We start from the raw sequence: 19,822 nt of genomic DNA on the forward strand, positions 1-19,822 counted from the left end.
CCGGGAGTTGGTGATGGACAGGGAGGCCTGGGGTGCTGCTATTCATGGGGTCGCAAAGAGTCGGACACGACTGAGAGACTGAACTGAACTGAACTGAAAAGAAGCCCCATGCCCCTTAGCAGTCATTCTCCATTTCTTCTCTCTAGACCCTGGCAACCACTAACCTACTTTGTCTTCATAGATTTGCCTTTTCTGGACATTTCGTATAAACTGAGCAATAAGCATGCTTTTTTGTAACTGGCTTCTTTCACTTAGCATGTTTTCAAGGTTCACCCATGTTGTGGCATGTGTCAGTATTTCATTCCTTTTTATGCTGAATGCTGCTGCTGCTGCTAAGTCGCTTCAGTGGTGTCTGACTCTGTGCGACCCCATAGACGGCAGCCCACCAGGCTCCCCGGTCCCTGGGATTCTCCAGGCAACAATACTGGAGTGGGTTGCCATTTCCTTCTCCAGTGCATGAAAGTGAAAAGGGAAAGTGAAGTCGCTCAGTTGTGCCTGACTCTTAGCGACCCCATGGACTGCAGCCTACCAGGCTCCTCCGCCCATGGGATTTTCCGGGCAAGAGTACTGGAGTGGGTTGCCATTGCCTTCTCCATTTATGCTGAATAATATTCTATATTTTGTTTAGCTATTCAGCCATTGATGGACATTTGGGGTATTTCTATTTTTTTGGTTATTTTAAATAACGCTGCTATGAATCTCCATATACAAGTTTTTGTTTTCGTTTTTCATGGGTATATACTAAAGAGTGGAATTGCTGAGCAAGGTGTAACATTATGAGAAACTACAAAATGTTTTCCATAGAAACTACATCATGTTACATTCTACAAACGATGTATAAGGGTTCAGATTTCTTCATATCCTTGCTAACACTTGTTGTTATCTTTTTGATGATAGCCATTCTAGTGGGTGCGAAGTGGTATATTATTGTAGTTATGATAATGTCTAATGATGAGCATCTTTCCATGAGTTTATTGGACTTATGTGTATCTTTTTTTTGGCAAAATGTCTATTTGGACCCTTTGTCCATTTTTAAATTGTGTTGTTTGTCTTTTTATTATTGAGTGGTAAGTGTTCTATATATTCTGGATACTTGACCTTTATCAGATACAAGATTTGCTAATAGTTCCTCCCATTCTGTGGGTTATCTTGTTTCACTTTATGGTGTCCTTTGAAGCTCAAGAGTTTTTAATTTTAATTAGGTCCCATTTATCTGTTTTGTTGTTGTTGCTTATGCTTTTGGTGTCATAGCTAAGAAACCATTTCCTAACTCAAGGTCACAAAGACTTCCTCGTATGTTTTCTTTTAAAAGCGGAATCATTTTAGCTCTTACATTTAGGTCTATGGAGTAATTCATTTTTGAAGTGCATTTTAAGCACTCGGATTTGTTTATTCAATGTTGATTTTCAAGATTTAACAAATCAACATAATCATCTTTCTTTTAAAGTGGTTAATATTCTTTTTTTTTGGATATCTGTTTACTATCTTTCTTTACTGGACTACGTACAGTTTTTCTTGTATAACAATAATTTAAATAGCGCAGAATAATGTTTACAAATCCCATACTTAACATTAACTTGTAAGCAAACACATCTAAATCCTCTTAACTGTGTTCTGATTCCTTTTTGGTCTGAAAAGTGGGAGATTATCCTATATTTGGCATAAATAGATGGGAGTGTTTGTGAGGCTGAGTCATCTTTTGTCATGCAGCATGAGAGACTGTTTTAGCTCTAAAGAAGAACTTCCTGAGACCAAGCACTGTGAAAGGCTGGGTACAGGGAAAGGCTGGACAGATAATGGTACCAAAGAACAATGTGCTAAAAAATAAATCTATTCTCAGCATGTTGGAACTATTCCAAGTCAGTGCAGTGCAGAAGTTAAGAGGTCAGGCAAAAAGTGCTAGGACCCAGCTCTGCTATCTTGGGCAAGTTACATAAACTCTTGCTATCGCAAATCCTCACCTTTAAAATGGGGGATGGTAATAGTATCTACCACAAAAGGCCGTAGTGAGGATTAGATAAATTATTCTAAGCACAATGCTTAAAACTGCAGCTCCACAGGGAGGACAAAGAGTCAATATTAGCTATTATTATATTCAGGGGCTTCCCTGGTGGCTACCTGGTAAAGAATCCACCTGCTAATGCAGGATATACAGGTTCAGTTCCTGGGTCAGGAAGATCCCCTGGAGAAGGAAATGACAACCCAGTCCAGTATTCTTGTCTGGAAAATTCCATGGACAGATGATTCTGGTGGACTATTGTCCATGAGATTGCAAAAGAGTTGGATAAAACTTAGCAACTAAAAAACAATGTTATTCAGGCTTTCCTTCTAATACAGTTTAGAAAAGTTTCTTTCAGAAATTTATGTAAAGCCAAGTTAACATTTTTTTTATCATGTAAAAGCAACATATAATAAACAAAAGGAAAGAAGTTCCTTCTAGTCTTTTTTTTCCTATGTATTTCTATGTATATATTTCATATCCACATTCCCATTTACAACTTGAAAGCTTTTTATACCTACTTCTGTTTTGGCCTGTGTCAGCTCTTGATCTGAATGTTCTTCATCCACTATTTTTTTAAAAATTCATTTTTAATAGATTAAAAAAAATCTGGTACCTCTTTCTACCTTCTTGACAAGATAAATCTCCTTTCAGTCCACTCTGCTACAGGAGTTGTACAATTTCTCTAATCTACATCAAATCATGATCATATACAGATTACATTCCAAGCAAAAATAAATGATCCTCCCACCATCAGCCAAGTCCCCCAGTCTCTTCTGGGTTGGGAAGCAGGGAGTCTGAGGTCTAGCCTCTCACTAGAGGCTCTTGTAGGTGACGTGGTGGTTGGCAGACTATGTCAGATGGATGAAAAGGTTAGCCTTACCTGACTCAGTGGTGATGGGCAAAGAGAAAAATGTGTCTGAATAGAGTGGTTTTGTGAATTCCTTCAGGTCCTCATCAAATAGCTGGGTGAAAGCCCGAATGCTGATTCTGAAAAGAAAAGCAATTTATTTAAGTACAAATTAGTGACTGACCACAGGAGGGCTGACTGGAGAATGTTTTCAAGGAGAAACAGGGTGGTCATCTGGCCGATATGCATGTAGGAGAGGGTATGAATTATGAAATCAGAAGGCCCTGGCATCATGCATTCATGCATCATCCATCAAATATTTTTTGAGCCTCTACTGTGTGCCAGTGCCTGTCCAGGAGCTAGATATACTGCAAAGAATAAGTCCCCATCATCTCAAGGTTTACATTCTTGAATATAGAACTGAGCTTAGTAGGCTGAAGTCATAGGGCAGCGTGGGAACAAAAAATCACTTTCTAACATTTACAGTATGCCACACAGGTAGTGAGCTCCCAGTCACTGAGGGAGTTTAAGCAGAGACTGGAGAACCAACTCTCAGGGGATCTGTAGGACAGTAGCCTGGCAGCTAAGTTAAAGATTGGCTTGGGCAACCTCTTGAGCCCATTCTAACCTGAAGTTTCCCAGACTGTAGGTTTACTGAGAGTAACAGGATTGGTTTATAGGGGGAAACTTTTTCTAGGGTTAATTTAAATCATATGAGAATGAATGAATGACTCTTTTTTTCCTTAAAAAAGAAATCTAGATTTGCTTAACCCAGGAGTATCTGGGCACATCCTGTAATAATGCTGAAGCAGTACCAGCAGCAGCCAGCTGGGATACACTGTTCTGACCTTTTCCCCTCTCCTTCTAAGTCATGCCCAGGTCTAAGTATAATCTCCTCAATATCATCAAGATTATATTGATCACCCACGTCTATAATTTCCACGTCTAAAAGACACCTTCCAAGCCAAAAGTGGTACTTCCAGGAATAACAGACTATTGGTGGAGGTATTATGCAATGTCCCCAGAGAGTAATAAGCAGTCAGCATGTACTACACGGAAGGGAAGGAGCTGGTGTGTGTTGATAGTGTAGCATAGCTTTGGATGTTGAAAAGAGTCTCTCCAATGGAAAGAGTTTCTTTTATTTGTATGGTGATTTGTTAAGTGTGAAGAACTTTTACAAACATGATTCTATCTGACCATCTCTAACCTCTCCAGTATCAGAAACTTATGATACTACTTCAGGGATTTGGAACCTGAAGCTTGGGGAGATTCCATTTCTCACTCAAGATTATAGAGAAAGCTGGTAAAAGATAACCAAACTCAGGATTTTCTGACTCCTAGTCCAGATCTCTTTCTCTTGGCTTAATTTTGGTTTAACAGCAGTGACTTCTGTTGGAGGGCTGTAAAAGGGCCTGGGCTGGGAAACAGGGAGTCTGAGGTCTAGTTCTCACTATCACTGATTAGATGAATTGTTCCTAAAGTTCTTTATGATTCAGTTTTCTCATCTGTGAAAATAAAAGCACTGGAGGTGTAACAACCTTGACAGGTTCTGCTCTGGAATTCTAAGATTCAAAGGTGCAAATGCAAAACACAAAATGGGTCCAGATGAATCAGGGCCTTTAGGAACCCAGGAAGGAGATAATGCAAGAGCTCACTGCACTTACTACAGCTCTTGCAGTTACTGTAGGCTTGGCTTAAAATTAGGCTATCAACAGGAACTCTGCCCTTAGAACCCTTCCAGTAATGGATGTCACAACCATATTCCCTAGCCCAGCACTCAGCACGCATCTGGAATCTTGTCCCATCCTATCTTCTCATTTTTGTCTTCCTTACTACCCCTCAATATGACCCTCACTTTGAAACTTGATTATTTGGGTTTGTTCTTCCCTAAACAATTTGTGTATTTCTGCCTCTGCACTATGACAGTTTCCTGAACCCTGAATCTACTTTTGCCCCTATATCCACATTTTCAAACCCTTCCCTACTTTTCAGTAGCCAGCCAAAATGATACCTCCTTCAAGAAGACTTTTGGACCTTCAGAGCATTTATTTACCTACAGCCCTCTTAGGTCCTTCAACATTTCTGCTATATTTTATAGACAGGTCTTCTCTATATGCATATAAGATTATTTTAATGAACTGATATGTAATGGTAAGGTTTTCAACTTTAAATATGTCCAGAATCAGAGTTCTACAAAGCTATAGATCATGTGGTTCAATTTCCTTCGTTTGAGGAAAATGAGGTCAACAGAAGCAGATTATCTGATCATGGTCACATTGCTATTCTATTTAGAATAGAAAACAAAGCCAGATCAGCACTTCCCCAACCTCTGTGTTGTTTCTTGCCCATCATGATGTACCCATTCTCTTCCCATATAGAACAACACTAATTATATACCCAGATAACAGGAACCCAACAATGAACGGGAAGACATTAAACATTTGTTGGTATAATAAACTTGCATATCAGCTAAATCTAGCATTTTCCATTTCTTGGCAATCCTAATTTTTCTTTTGCCATGTTCCTTCCTGTCTACCTATTCTCTCTGGATAAAAGATGCCTGATAGCACTGAGGGTCACTATGGTGATTATCATTGTGAGACAGGCATAATTCTGCCAGCACGGAGCCTGGGTTCAGCAGCTACCACACAGGTGGCTGCTCGGCATATGGTTCTCCATGCTCATATCAGGTATTATCTGCCTGGCATGCTTCTCACAGGAGTGAACTAAATACAGAGAGAGGAAAGCTGTATCCTGGAAAACACATTAATGCAGCAGGAGTTGATTAAGCTATAATCAGAATGTTTAACTTTTCATAGAACATCTTGGCTCATTCCCTTGTTTGCTCATAAACATTTAATGGCATCTCTTTTGTGCCAGGTACTTCCCATATCCTTTTGTAACCAATATCATGTCTGTCTCCACAATTTAGTCTGTGAGCTTTTGCAGTCTAGTGAAGAAGGTGAAAGTGAAAGTGTTACTCACATAGTGTCTTTGCAACCCCATGACTGTAACCTGTTAGGTTCCTCTGTCCATGGGATTCTCCAGACAAGAATACTGGAGTGGGTTGCCATTCTCTTCTCCAGGGGATCTTCCCAACCCAGGAATCTAACCTAGGAATTTCCTGCATTGCAGGTGATTTCTTTACCGTCTGAGCCATCTGCCATTCCAAGAGATGCAAGAGATGTGCGTTCCATCCCTGGGTTGGGAATATCCCCTGGAGGATGGCATGGCAACCCACTCCAGTATTCTTGCCTGGAGAAAATCCCAAGGACAGAGGAGCTTGGCGGGCTAGAGCCCATGGGATCGCACAGAGTCGGACATGACTGAAGCGACTTAGAACGCAGACACAGAGACTGGGCGCACTGGAAGTGGAGCTGAGGGCCCCACTGCCCAGGTGTGGGTTAACAGGGGTAGCTCAGGGCTAGTTGTGGGTTGAGCTGGCTTTTGAAGTGTATGAAGGAATTCATCAGTCAGACAAGAGAGTGGAAAGCTTCCCAAATAGAGTAAAAAGAATGTGTAAAGCCTCAGAGGTATAAGAGAGACACGTCAGATTTCAGGGAACTCTGAGGAGGGAGGAGTAGTAAATGGGTGGAGGATATCAATACTTGGAGCGAATGGTGGGGGACAGAGCTGGTGGGCAGGTGGGAGCGAGAAAGCTGGGGCTTTGTGTACCCTACTCTGGGATCTTCACTTGCTCCTAGAAGTGAATGGGACCCACGGAAGGACCTTAATCTGGAAGGGACATGACTAGGTTTGATCGTCATCTATATGACTCCTCAGGATAGTCATGTGATGTTTTGCAGATGAGAAAAGTGAGGATCAGAGAACTGAAATGCTGTTTACAAAGTGACACAGCTAAACATTGGCCACACTGGAAGCTGAATGCAGGGGCTCTTCCTCGGACCTTGGCTGCTGTGATGGACAGGAAAGAGTGTGCTGGGTAACGGGGCCCTGGTCCAGGCATGAACTCTCTCTAGCTTCTTATTCTCTTTCTTAAATGTGGTAATCACTCATCTTCTCGCCTCTCTCAAAAAGCAAAGAAACAAAAACAGCTCAGCTTTCCAACTCACAAAGAGAAAAGAACCTTTGGGAGAAATTACCTCAAATTTCCCAGAGCCCAATTGACTGAGGGGCTGAGGTTTCTTGATTCTAACAAGAACTAAAGTATCCTGGCTTTCTGATCTCTTTTATATTTCTCCTTTGCTCTGAGATCTCGTCTCCTTCAGGTAGGCTCATATAGCTTCTTCTTGAGGCAAACATCACTAGTGAGTTTGTGTGTGTTCACTCTGGAGGTGCCAATCTTGGTTGGGACGCAGTAGCACTTTTGTGGTGAGTCCTGGGTGGAGGTATCTATGCAGAATTCCTGTACAAGGGGAGCCATCTGTTTTAGGGAAGATGTCGGCTTGACCGTGCTGGTGCAAGGGAAGGGTGGAGAAGGCTCTCGGGTATGATGCCACGTCACTGTCTCCTTTCGGAGCTGGCAGAAAGGTTTCTGCTGAATTCAGGGGCAATACTCAAAACGTGTAAGGGTTAATAAGACCTGGGCACTGACCAACCAGAATGGACACCGGCCCATAGAGAACCTGATTGGCTGCCATCTGGCTGGACATCAGGTCTGCCAACACCTAACGGAAGGCACATCGTCTGCAAAAACACTGATCCTGGATTCCCACAGCCTTGTTTCCAAGATGGCAGCCTACGTTCTCTATCTCTTGGGGACTCAGGTTTGGGATGCTGTGTATTCTTATTCTGCTTTCCAGGAACACCGTGTACATGAAGGGTACGGCTAGTTCCTACAGCTGGAAGGGCCTGTTGGCTGTAGGAGTATTCCCTGAGGCCAAACCAATTAGCTGCTCCTTTTCATCTGCCATCTTGCTGGGAGGAGAGGGTGCTTCCATTCATTAAGGGGCCTTTCCCTTCAACAGTTCTGTCTGGACCAAAAAGAACATTCATCTTGTTATGCCTTAGCAGGCAAATAAATAAGTGTAATTCCAGTCCTCACTAAAAGTGGGGAAAAAAATCTCATATTTCTTGAGTCTCCCTAAACTTAATCTTTATATGTGGACATTTTCACAGGTGTTAACATGGTAAATAAATCACCTGATTTATCCTGGAGAAGTTTTAGGAGAAAGAACAATCTATTAAAAATCTTCAGTTCTTCACATAATGAACTGGAGCTTTTGTACAAGGCCAAAGGCCCTCTTTACCCATTCCCTGTGAATGGAGGCAGGAATACAACCCTTATAAATTAGCCAGTAAAATGCAGAGCACTCTTGTAATGTAGGTTATTAATCTACAGGAACTCATGTGCATCAGACGCCCCGACAGCTGAGCGCCCAGTGATGGAGCACGTCCCTCCTGGCGAAATGATGGTAATACATCTAACCTGTAGGCCGTGCGCGGCTTCAGTGGCCCGTCACAAAATTTTTGCTGATTGGGATCACATTTTCCACCCAGGCTCTCCATCTCTGCTCCAAGCTTAATGTTGAAACTCTTAGAGTTGCTGTCAGGACTTTCGGCACATTTGCTGGCAAAGTAATCGGTCTGATACACCCGAATGGAGGCGTTGTGCCGGTATTCCAGGTAGGAGGGCAGGGGGTGCTGTGGCTCTGGCTTCAGCTCGTCATTGCCTGGAGGAAGAACACCCACAGTGAGGGACTGACTTTCTTGTGACTTCAGGGATTTCTAACTAGGTTTCTGAGGTTACTTTCCCCACAAACTATATCCCTAGTCATCTCTGGAGTGCAGACTTTGTGATACCGAAGGGTGCTGTGAAATTTTCCCAGTGAAATGAATCTAATTCACTTTTTCTAAAATAAATACAAAATTAAACATAAATAGTGTATATACAACATTTTATATATGCATATGCCAAACACAGGGGCTTCCTGGGTGGCTCAGTGGTAAAGAATACGACTGCAGTGCAGGAGACACAGGTTCAATTCCTGAGTCAGGAAGACCCCCTGAAGGAGGAAATGGCAACCTACTCCAGTATTCTTGCCTGAAAAATCCCATGGACAGAGGAGCCTGGTGGGCTACAGTCCATGGGGTCACAAAAGAGTCAGACACAACTGAGCAACTGAACAGCAGCAGCAGCGGGAGCTACACCAAAACACACACACACACACACACTATCATTTTTCTAGGAAATAAAATATGCATATATGAAAGGGTGGCTCATGCATCAGACGGTAACGTACCACAACTCCAGAAAGTTGGGTACTCCCCATCGTGAAAGTCAACCCACTCAACAAGCTCTCTACTTGCCAATAACCATTGTAGCTCAGCAAATAAGGAAATCCCTGTGACCTGGGAAATGGGGAAAAGATAAGAGAAGTCAGGTCTGAGGCCAGAGCAGTCACCCTGCTTGCATGCTTCCTGCACCACGCCCAGTCTGATAACTACTCCTTGTCTTGCTCCGTGTCCCGCTCTGTTATCTTGAGTACAATTTAATCCTGGCTCAAATCTGGGCCCTTGTGCAGAACACTTCCCAGAACTCCTCTCCTGTCCACCCAGCTGCTGTGTGTTTTGGCAGGGCAAACTGGCTTTGATGTTGGCCAGAGGAAAGCATAATTAGGAAGAAAAATATTAATAGAGATTGGATCCCATGTACAGTGAACTTTAAGGAGTGGTATGGTGGGGGTTCTTTGCGTCCGGGACTCTTGTTTGATAAAATTTGCTCAAGATGAGTGGCTCTTGGAAATATTATCTTGTTGGACATAGTTAAAAGGAAGGTTGCCTTGAGGGAGAGTATATATGCTATAAATGACATTTACGTGAGCCGGTTTGTTATCTTAGATCACCAGGGGAGCACAGCCCATCTCCATGGACATCAGTCATTGAAACCCACCTGGCTGGAGAACACAAGGCTAAATTTTGGGGTGTTATTTTTTTTGGCTGCTGACATATTTAGGTAACAAAACACTATCTTCATTGCAGCCTACTTAAATTTAAAATCTCTTCACAGTTCACCTATTTATCTCCAACTACTATGTGTGAGGAAATCTGGGATGCAACACTGACCCTTGAAATTATTGAATTGATTATGCATAACCGGCTTTAGTACAATTAAATAAAATATAAAAGTACATGTGTGCTGAATCACTTTAGTCATGTCTGACTCTCTGCAACCCTATGGACTGTAGCCTGCCCAGCTCCTCTGTTCATGGGATTCTCTAGACTGGACTGGGTTGCCATGCCCTCCTCCAGGGGATCTTCCCAACCCAGGAATCGAACCCACGTCTCTTACATCTCCTGCATTGGCAGGTAAGTTCTTTACCACTAGTGCCAACTGAGAAGCCCTAAAAGTACTTAGTGAGACTAAAATACCATTTAGCTCCAACATTTGTCATGGCAGGTTTAAACCTTACCATTGCCCACCAATGAGTTAAAATAGTCAGGGATGCTCGAGAAACTCCAGTGCGGCATCTTAAACAATTATGAAAAATATATGACATGCAGGATATATTAATATCATTCCAGACACAAACATCTGTTGTGGAGAAATAACACACAGGACCTCAGTGGCAAAAACAGATATGGACATGTGTGTCCCCAGATGCAAACAACTGAGGATGATCTGATAGATGCTGACGTCATAAGCGCTAGAGCTCTTACTTGGTTGAATGGAATGTTATTATATGAATCACCTAGAATTTGCCTGTTACATAAGAGTTAGGTAACACCGAATACTTTAGTAGACTAGATAATGAAACATATTGAAAATTCAGTAGAGAAAGGAGGGATGCTTTCCATGATCATTTTTTCCCTCTTTCAAGCGTTTGAGCATTTTTGTGAATTGGTGAGTGGTTTGGGAGTATATGATTGGTAGAGGTATTTGAGACAGGGAGTGGGGAAGACAGACAAAGCACGCTGCTGCTTAATGGCAGAATAATGGAGCTGAATGGGACTGAATGAGTAGTAAAGACTGAATGAGTCAGCAAACGCAATGCATTTCCAACAGTGCTGGCAACAGCAACAAGTAAATGATGGTTATTGTGATTATTGATATAGTTGCTATTATTACCCATTTAATAATTAAATCCTGCAAATAATAGGCTTCCAGTAGGTTTTCTTTTTCTTGTTACATCTCACTGCAATCAGCCGTGATACAGTGAAATGATATAAAAATTAAGTTTTCTTCTTTTAAAAACTTGTCACAGAAGGAGCCCCCACAGCTGACTTTCAAGAAAGTAATCCTGTGTCTTGGAGTTAATTCATGATCACTTACCATCAGCCTCTCTCACCACCACTGTGAAGTATTTCACAGCTCCATTGGCATCACTGAACCAGCTGCAGTTGAAAGTAAAGTTGATGGAAGATTTGCTAATTAGCACATCCTTTTTATTCACACGAATATGTGGAGGTGGAGGAGGGGGCCCTGGAAGAAGGATGGGAAAGGAACCAAGAAGGGTCACAACTATGCTTTTGAATATAAGATATTAGTGAGATGAAGGTCTTCGCTCACCTACATCAGGCTGCACCTGTGTTGTGTGTGTGTGTGTGTGTGTGTGTGTCTAATGCTTAGACTCAAGGAAACCTCCTCCTCTCCTGAAGGGAAGCCGGCAGAGGAAGTGACTTGCCGGTAGCACATTAAACCTAACGAAAGAGGCAGCTCCTCAGCAGGATTTCCTGAAGTTTTAGCATCAGATTGCTTAAAAGCTCTATTATGGCTCTTTCTACATCAGGCAAAGAGATGTATTTAAACACTAATTCATTCAGGTTCTTTAAGACCATTTAACTTGTTTGCTGCCAGGATGCTTTACACAGAGAAATGTTTATACTTTTCAGAGCCTTTTAGTCCTCTTCAAGTGACAACGGGACTCGCTAATGTGGAAATGAGCCACACACACGCGAACAAGGGTGATGGGAGCACAGAGGAAGGCACATTCAGGGACACTTACGGTCTATCATGGTGATGGTGCTGTCTTCAACCACCTCGCTGGTCATGCCGGCTGACTGCACCTTGATAGACACCAGGTACCTCTTATGAGGCACCAACATCATGATGTTAAGCAGAGATTTTTCTTTCTCCAGCTTTCTGGAGAACTCAACTTCTTGAGTGTCCATTTTCCGGCACTCAATGCTGTACCCATCAAAGTCAGAATCAGGAGGGATCCAAGAACAGGCAATGGCTGTAGAGTTCTGAGGGCGGCAATGCAGGTTCTGTATCTTGTCTGGCTCTAAATAAAAGAGAGGGAGAGACACTTCACAACCCCGGGAGACACATTTTTAGTTCCTTTGACTCCAGCTAGCTCAGAGATCTAAATAAATAACTCTCGATCTTCATGTGAACAGCTTTTCATAGGTCTCCAAGGCAATTTCTGCCTACTAGGCCTCCTCACTTTGAGAAACACTGAAAGTTAAAATGCTGTCCCTTTAGAAAAAAACACCAGATGCCAATGTGATTGCAAACAGAAATGTAAACAGGGACCCTGAAACCAAGCGTCAGATAGAAAGCAGGAGTCAGACAGAAGGTGGGGCCGAGTAGCCTAGAGGTTAATAGTGCAGCTTGATCTGCCTGAATTCAAATTCTGTTTATCAGCGATGCAATCCTGGGCAAGTGATTTAACATATCTGTGGCCCACCTGTAAAGTGGGGAAGTTAAGAATATCTACTTCTTGTGGTTGAGCTTCCCTCATGGCTCAGTGGTAAAGAATCCGCTTGCCAATGCAGGCGATGAGAGTTCAATGCCTGAGTCAGGAAGATCCTCTGGAGAAGGAAATGGCAACCCCTCCAATATTCTTACTTGGGAAATCCCATGGATGGAGGAACCTGGTGAGCTACAGGCAGTAGGGTTGCAAAAGAGTCAGACGTGGCTTAGCAACTAAACAACAGACACTTCATGTGCTTGTTGGAAGGACTCAGTGAGTTGAAACGTGCACAGACACCTAGCACAGGGGCTTGTGTGGTAATTGCTCAATAAATTTCAGTTCTTTTTTAAAGATTTATTTTATTTTGGGCTGCACTGGGTTTTCTTTGCTGCACACGGGCTTTCTCTACTTGAAGCAAGTGAGGGCCACTTTCTGGTTGTGCTGCACAGGCTTCTCATTGTGGTGGCTTCTCTTGCACTGGGTCAGTAGTTACGGTGCACAGGCTTAGCTGCTCCACCTTGTGTGGGGTCTTCCCAGATCAGGGATCAAACCCATGTGCCCTGTGTTGGCAGGCGGACTCCCAACCACTGGACCACCAGGGAAGTCCAGATGTTAGTTCTTACAATAAGGACAGTAAGAAATGGCATTGCTGCCTTGCTACTGTCTGTGTCTGGCTTCTGTCCCTCTCTTCCATTTTTGCCTGCCCTTCCCCACTCACATGCCATATTCCAGGCACTGAAACCCCTGTGGTTCCCCGCATACACCAGACTCTTCCATGCCCCTGTTTCATGGCCCTGTGCTTACGGTCATTCACTTTCTTCTGCTTGACACAGTGCCTGACTCAGGGGGGACTTGAATGGCAGATGATTTTATTTGTTCTTGTGAGTGACACACCCATAAAGAAAGATTCAGTCTGAAAGAAAACCAGTCATATGACTGTGCAGGTTAATAACCAAACTGTTATTAACAAAGGCTACCCCGTTATATAAGATCTTCTGGGAACTATGTGTAGACCTACTTGGCACTCCCAGAGCCACACCCATTGCTCTGATTTGGAGGACAGCCCACCTTCTCCTGACCCCTAATTTGTTATAGAAGTTCTTGTCCTCAATAAACACACAGCATTGGTGTGCCACTGCGTGAAGTCTTGTTTCATATTAGGGCCTATCTATTGATGCTTTTGAACTGTGGTGCTGGAGAAGACTCTTGAGAGACCCTTGGACAGCAAGGAGATCAAACCAGTCAATCCTAAAGGAAATCAACCCTGAATATTCACTGATGCTTAAGCTCCAATACTTTGGCCACCTGATGCAAAGAGCTGACTCATTAGAAAAGACCCTGATGTTGGGAAATGTTGAGGGCAAGAGAAGGAGGCAGCAGAGGATGAGATGGTTAGACAGCATCACTGACTCAATGGATGTGAATCTGAGCAAACTCTGAGAGATAATGAAGGACAGAGGAGCTTAGCGTGCTGCAGTCCATGGGATCACAAAGAGTTGGACACAACTAAGTGACTGAGCAACAACAATCAGGGTCTACAGATGTGAGCTGAGTCACCGCAGGTCAGATGCGGATGATTTAGGGAAAAAACAATCAAACCGAGACTTTTTCAGAATAGAGGAAGAATTGGCCTTTGAGGCAAACAATTTTGAACTCCCTTTAAACCAAGTCATAGCTGAGATCTAAAGACATCTCTCTTTCAGCATTGGAGAAAGTCTTTTAAAACATCCAGCCTAATCCATCATTCTGATAATTTACACAAAGTATGCAAGTATATGGGAATTGGCTTCAATCTGATCTCTTCCTTCAGCTCCTTCTCTCTCCTTTTTACCTCTAAATCCTGCTTGTCTACCGACTCAGGTCAGGTCTCCAATTCACTAAGAAATGAGTATCTACTGCATACAAAGTGCCCTTCTAGGGTCTGTGAACAGTATAGAAATGAATAAGATATTAGCTGTAACCTCTCGGAAAGTGAGATGAGTCCTAAACATCATACAAGGTAGAAACGAGGTGGAGAAGAGGATGCTCTATGGAGTTAAGAGACAACTTCCTGTTGCTGGCGTTAGTGCTGGGCAGGACTTAGCAAAGCCTTTCTGGTAGAGATGACACTTCACCACGATACTGGGAAAGAGGCATTTTAGGCAGAGACAACCATGAACCCGGGCATCAAGGGTGGGGTTAGGAGGCATGGCTGGTGGAGCCATGCACAGTGTTTATCACGGCTGGAATGTTTTTGCAAGAAATAGGGCACTGGAAAGATTTTACATGAGCATTCTCAACATCTGTTTTGTTTCATCCTCTGTTATCTTGGGTTTTCTGTTGTTGCTGCTACTGCTGCTAAGTTGCTTCAGTCGTGTCCGACTCTGTGTGACCCCAGAGACAGCAGCTCACCAGGCTCCCCCGTCCCTGGGATTCTCCAGGCAAGAACACAGGAGTGGGTTGCCATTTCCTTCTCCAGTGCATGAAAGTGAAAAGTGAAAGTGAAGTTGCTCAGTCGTGTCTGACTCTTTGCGACCCCATGGACTGCAACCTACCAGGCTCCTCCGTCCATGGCATTTTCCAGGCAAGAGTACCTGATCCTAACTAATGCAATCCTCAAAGTTCATTCTGCCATTCCCCATAAAACTCATTATCAAGTCCCTCTTGGTGTTGGCTGCTCTCCTCTTGAGGAAGCCCCATTTGGTAAATGCCTCTCTTACATTCTAGCATCTAGGACCGGATATAACTCTCCAGATGTGATCTGACCAGCCCAGCCTCAACTGAGTTCTTAGACTGAAAACCTGGGATTCAATTCCACAGCCTACAGTAAGTCAATGAAAACTCCTCCTGATCTTGCTATAAATGAAAAGTCTTAGTTCTTTTTCACATGTTTCTCTCAACACACAGTTATCTGATCCCAAACTACTTTTTGGATAATATATACAACACAAGTTAAAACTATTGTAGCATTAATGTTTGTTGAATTAACAAAATAGCTACTGGCTTAAATTTCTAATTTTCAGCTTTGTATTTTATCAATAACCAATAACTATTTGGCCTGATCTCTGAATCTATATTTACTGGGAATCATTGAGCAATAAATATTTGGATTGAGGTTCCTATACCAAAAACTTCTGTTTCTTTATTTGTGGTACTTATCTCAAAATGCCTTGGGGAAGAAACTGATATATATTTTATCACTGAGGTATTTTCATCCTTAGAATTTACAGCATCATGCTCTAACCAGTCCCTTTGCTTCTAGTTTGCCCCTTTCAATCCATTCTCTGTACCACCCCCACAGTGACTTTAATAAAATGCAAATCTATTATGTCTCAGCCAAAAAGCCTTCAGTGGCTCCAGTGGATTGAGGTTCAAAGTCATTACCATGGCTCACAAGACATTTCATGACCTGATTTTCCCAATCCTCACCTTTTATCTTCTGGTCAACTGAACTCCTTTCTATTTCTATCTCCTGCCTGGGTTTAGCATCTTTTATTCTCTCTACCTGGAATATTCTTTACTTCTTTCCTCATCTCCACCTGCAAGTCTTACTCCTTCCTGAAGTTTTGATTTGGATGCTTCTCCTTCTAGGAAGTTCCCTTGTATTGGGTCAGATGCCTTTGCCACATGTGCTTTTTCTAGGGCCAAATACTTCATCACACCCAAAATGTCTTTTTAATGATAGTACCTCCCACTGAGTTGTAAGCTCCATGAAGGCAGAGATGATTTCTTCTTGTTAAAGCTGAATAAATGAATAAATCTATGTAGAACTTCTGTCTGAATTCAAATCTAACCAATTCCAGGTAAAAATGTGGATTTAAACCAATCCCCAATGCAATAAGATGTTGGAACACATACTTCCTCCCCATTTCATCTGAGAACGAAGAGTAGCAAAACATGTCATACTTGTCCTCACAGATCCAAAAATTGGTTTGCTGTAGGTTTTCCAGGAATCACCACTGACGGTCTTGACACTAAATTGATAAGATCTCCCTGGACGAAGACCATGCACAATGCGTCCTTCTGATTTTCTGTTGCTGTAGGGGTTGAAGACTGTGATGGCATCTCTGGGGAACCACTGCAGCTCAAAGTCATCATAGTCTGTCCAGTCTGGTGGGCCTTTCCAGGTGATGGCCAGTGATGTGTTTGTAACATCAGCAAATGACATAAGACTGGGAGGACTTGGGGCTATATGTGTGAGAAAGTGAAAAAATCATGCAATTATTTCTGCACCATACACAAATAAGATAGCTGAGTGACATCAGACATACTTTTAATGTACTTTGTAGGAAGAGGTAATATGATACCATAATAATAAAAGCTTCCATTTATAGTCTTTACTATGTGTAAGACACTGTCCTCAAATGTTTTATGTACATTTTGTTTAATTTTTATAATCAGTTTTTTTTTTTTTTAAACCAGGGTGCTATGGAGCATGAGTGTGCCCTGAATGGTTTATAAGCGTGAAAGTGAAAGTGAAGGCCAGAGGTAACAATTACATCCAATTGAGAGAGCCTTGTTCATTGACTCCAGAGTGGCACACAGATATCAATGTTATCTGTATGTGCCCAAGAAATATTTAGAAAGCTCTGCTGGACTTCCCTGCTTATTAAGAATCCACCTGCCAATGCAGGTGGTTCAATCCCTGGTCAGCAAAGATTCCACATGCTGAGAAGCAAATAAGCCCTGAAGCCGGTGGGTCCTAGAGTCAGTGCTCTGCAACAAGAGAAGCCCCCACAATGAGAAGCTGAGAAATCTTCATACCACAACTAGAGAAAGCCTGAGTGCAGCAACAAAGATCTAGCACAGCCAAAAAAATAAACCATTGCTCATAGTAATTTAATGATGATATATATGACCATCCCCATTTTACAGATAAGAAAGCTGAGGCTTAGAGGTGCTCAGTGACCTGCCTAGTTTCACATAGCTAAGTGGAGGAGCTATGTCAACTACCCAGCTGTTTTTTACCCAAAGTCTGTCTCCTTTATCCACTCTACCATAGACCCTTCCCAAGTTCAGGGCTGAGCACATAGCACATTGCTGATTTGATTTCTTATTAATAAGATCACAGTTAAAACACGCCTGTGGAAGCTACTTCCCGCCAGGGCTTGGCCACTGGTAGCTGAGCTTCTTACCTGTTCTGCTCTCCCCCGTGGCCCTGTTGCTGAGATCTCCACTGTGAGTTATCACACACAGAGTGTACTTCCTTCCGGGAACGAGGCCATGAAAACGCCACTCTGTCAGCTCCTTGTCTTTCCAGTTTTCCTTCTTTGTGCCATTGGGGTTATAGAGAATCAGTTCATAAAAGTCAAAGTCCCCAGGGGCTGGACTCCAGCTGAACCAGAGGCTGTCTGTCATGTTTTGATTGGATCCTTTGAGGTTACTCACAGTGGCTGGGACTTAAACAGAGGGAAAACCTTTACTGAAAACAAAACAGGTGGAAACAAAAGCATCTGGCCCCACAGATGAACGCATGAGCTATGCTGGGCGTATGGATGAGCAGCACCTATTGTAGAATCAGATCTTGCTTCTATTTCAGGTCACCTGAGTTTAAGAGCATGTGATCTAGAGACCCGGCACAAGTTAAAATCAAATTAAAAAAAGCAAAATAGGAGATGACCTCTATTAATACATGCTTGTTACATGTCCTCTGATAAACATATAAAGTGAAACTTTTAGAAATGATTATTTAAGACAGGTCAAATAGTTTATACCTTAGCTTACCAAAAACCCTGAAAGTATTCATAAAAGGTTCCTGCCTCTTCCCGTCTGGCTCATCTTACTCATGGCCACCATCCCATAATACCCTTCTCTGGGCCACTTTACTTCCTCTCCATCCTCTTTTAGGCTTTCAGTTCTTTCTTCCCCAAAACCTATACTGACGGAACTGCAACTGGGAAAAGAAGTGTTGACAGTCATTTCTACCACAGTATAAGTTAGTCAGACTGGTACCTGTCCCATGGGTATGTAAGTTTCATGATTCCTTGGAGAATGAAGACTGTTGTTCCTTTTTGGAGGAACTTTAAACATTAATGGGCAGATCAGGAAACATGTGCATAGGCAGATGGCCCTGAAAACACTAACACCTAGGCAATTCTACTTATGGCTCATCTGCTGCTATTTTTAAAAAATTCTTTCTTTATTTATTTTTGGCTATGCTGGGTCTTTGTCGCTACACATGTACCTTCTCTGCAGTGCTTGAGCTTCTCATGGCAGCAACTTCTCTTGTTGCAGGGCACTGGCTCTAGGGTGTGTGGGCTTCAGTAGCTGTGGTACATGGGTTTAGTTGCCCCGTGGCATGTGGAATCTTCCCAGGCCAGGGATCGAACCTATGTCTTCTGCATGGGCAGGCAGATTGCAAACCACTGGACCACCAGGAAGTTCCTGCTGCTCTTTTTCATTGCCTCAGAAGACAAACTGAGAAATCCTGATGAGTGCCTAGAATGAGCTCTTCCCATGGTTCCTTCCACCTTGAGGTCTCAGCTGGAAGCCTTCTCTGTTTAAAGTGGTCTCTTAAGTCTAGTCTTGCCAAGTCACTCTCCATCACAATGTACTGCATATTTCCTTCAGAGCATTGAAGGCATTCCAAAATCATCTTCCTTTAAAATCTGCCATCCTGCCCCTTCTCCCTCTTGGTAAGGAAGACCCCTATGAAGTCAGGGACTCATGTAAGTCTTGTCCGCTGTCCTAGTCCAGAAGTGAGCTCAGTGCCTGGCACACAAGAGTGCTCAAAAATGATTATCAATTGAGAATGAGAGTTGAATAGAAAAATGAGACAATAGACTCAAAAGAAGTGGCAAGAATACACAGAACTATATAAAAAAAGATCTTAATGACTCAGATAACCACGATGGTGTGATCACTCACCTAGAGCCAAACATCTTGGAATCATCACTATGAACAAAGCTAGTGGAGGTGATAGAATTCCAGCTGAGCTATTTCAAATCCTAAAAGATGATGCTGTGAAAGTGCTGCACTCAATATGTCAGCAAATTTGGAAAACTCATCAGGGGCCACAGGACTGAAAAAGGTCAGTCTTCATTCCAATCCCCAAAAAGAACAATGCCAAAGAATGTTCAAACTATCACACAATTGCACTCATTTCACATGCCAACAAAGTAATGCTCAAAATTCTCCAAGCTAGGCTTCAACAATACGTGAACCATGAACATCCAGATGTTCAAGCTGGATTTAGAAAAGGCAGAGGAACCAGAGATCAAATTGCCAACATCTACTGGATCATAGAAAAAGCAAGAGAATTCCAGAAAAACATCTACTTCTGCTTCATTGATTATGCTAAAGCCTTTGACTATGTGGATCATAACAAACTGTGTAAAATTCTTAAGGAGATGGGAATACCAGACAACCTTACCTGCCTCTGTGAAACCCATATGCAGG

At 42.6% G+C, this 19,822-nt stretch overlaps 1 protein-coding gene across 2 annotated transcripts in view; it reads right to left on the bottom strand.

Annotated features, from left to right (window-relative positions):
- PTPRB (protein tyrosine phosphatase receptor type B) overlaps nt 1-19,822 on the bottom strand; it is a 125,403-nt gene that overhangs the window by 25,991 nt on the left and 79,590 nt on the right. For both annotated transcript variants that reach the window (XM_040233464.1, XM_040233465.1), the window contains 6 exons: nt 17,560-17,823; nt 16,331-16,612; nt 11,756-12,034; nt 11,083-11,232; nt 8,239-8,482; nt 2,883-2,989 (listed from right to left, as the gene is read on the bottom strand). In XM_040233464.1, the coding sequence (XP_040089398.1) occupies nt 2,883-2,989; nt 8,239-8,482; nt 11,083-11,232; nt 11,756-12,034; nt 16,331-16,612; nt 17,560-17,823 (1,326 nt within the window). The remainder of the gene's footprint in view (nt 1-2,882; nt 2,990-8,238; nt 8,483-11,082; nt 11,233-11,755; nt 12,035-16,330; nt 16,613-17,559; nt 17,824-19,822) is intronic.

Source organism: Oryx dammah, unplaced genomic scaffold (assembly GCF_014754425.2).
Source record: "Oryx dammah isolate SB20612 unplaced genomic scaffold, SCBI_Odam_1.1 HiC_scaffold_29, whole genome shotgun sequence".
In the NCBI taxonomy this organism is placed as follows: Eukaryota; Metazoa; Chordata; class Mammalia; order Artiodactyla; family Bovidae; genus Oryx; species Oryx dammah.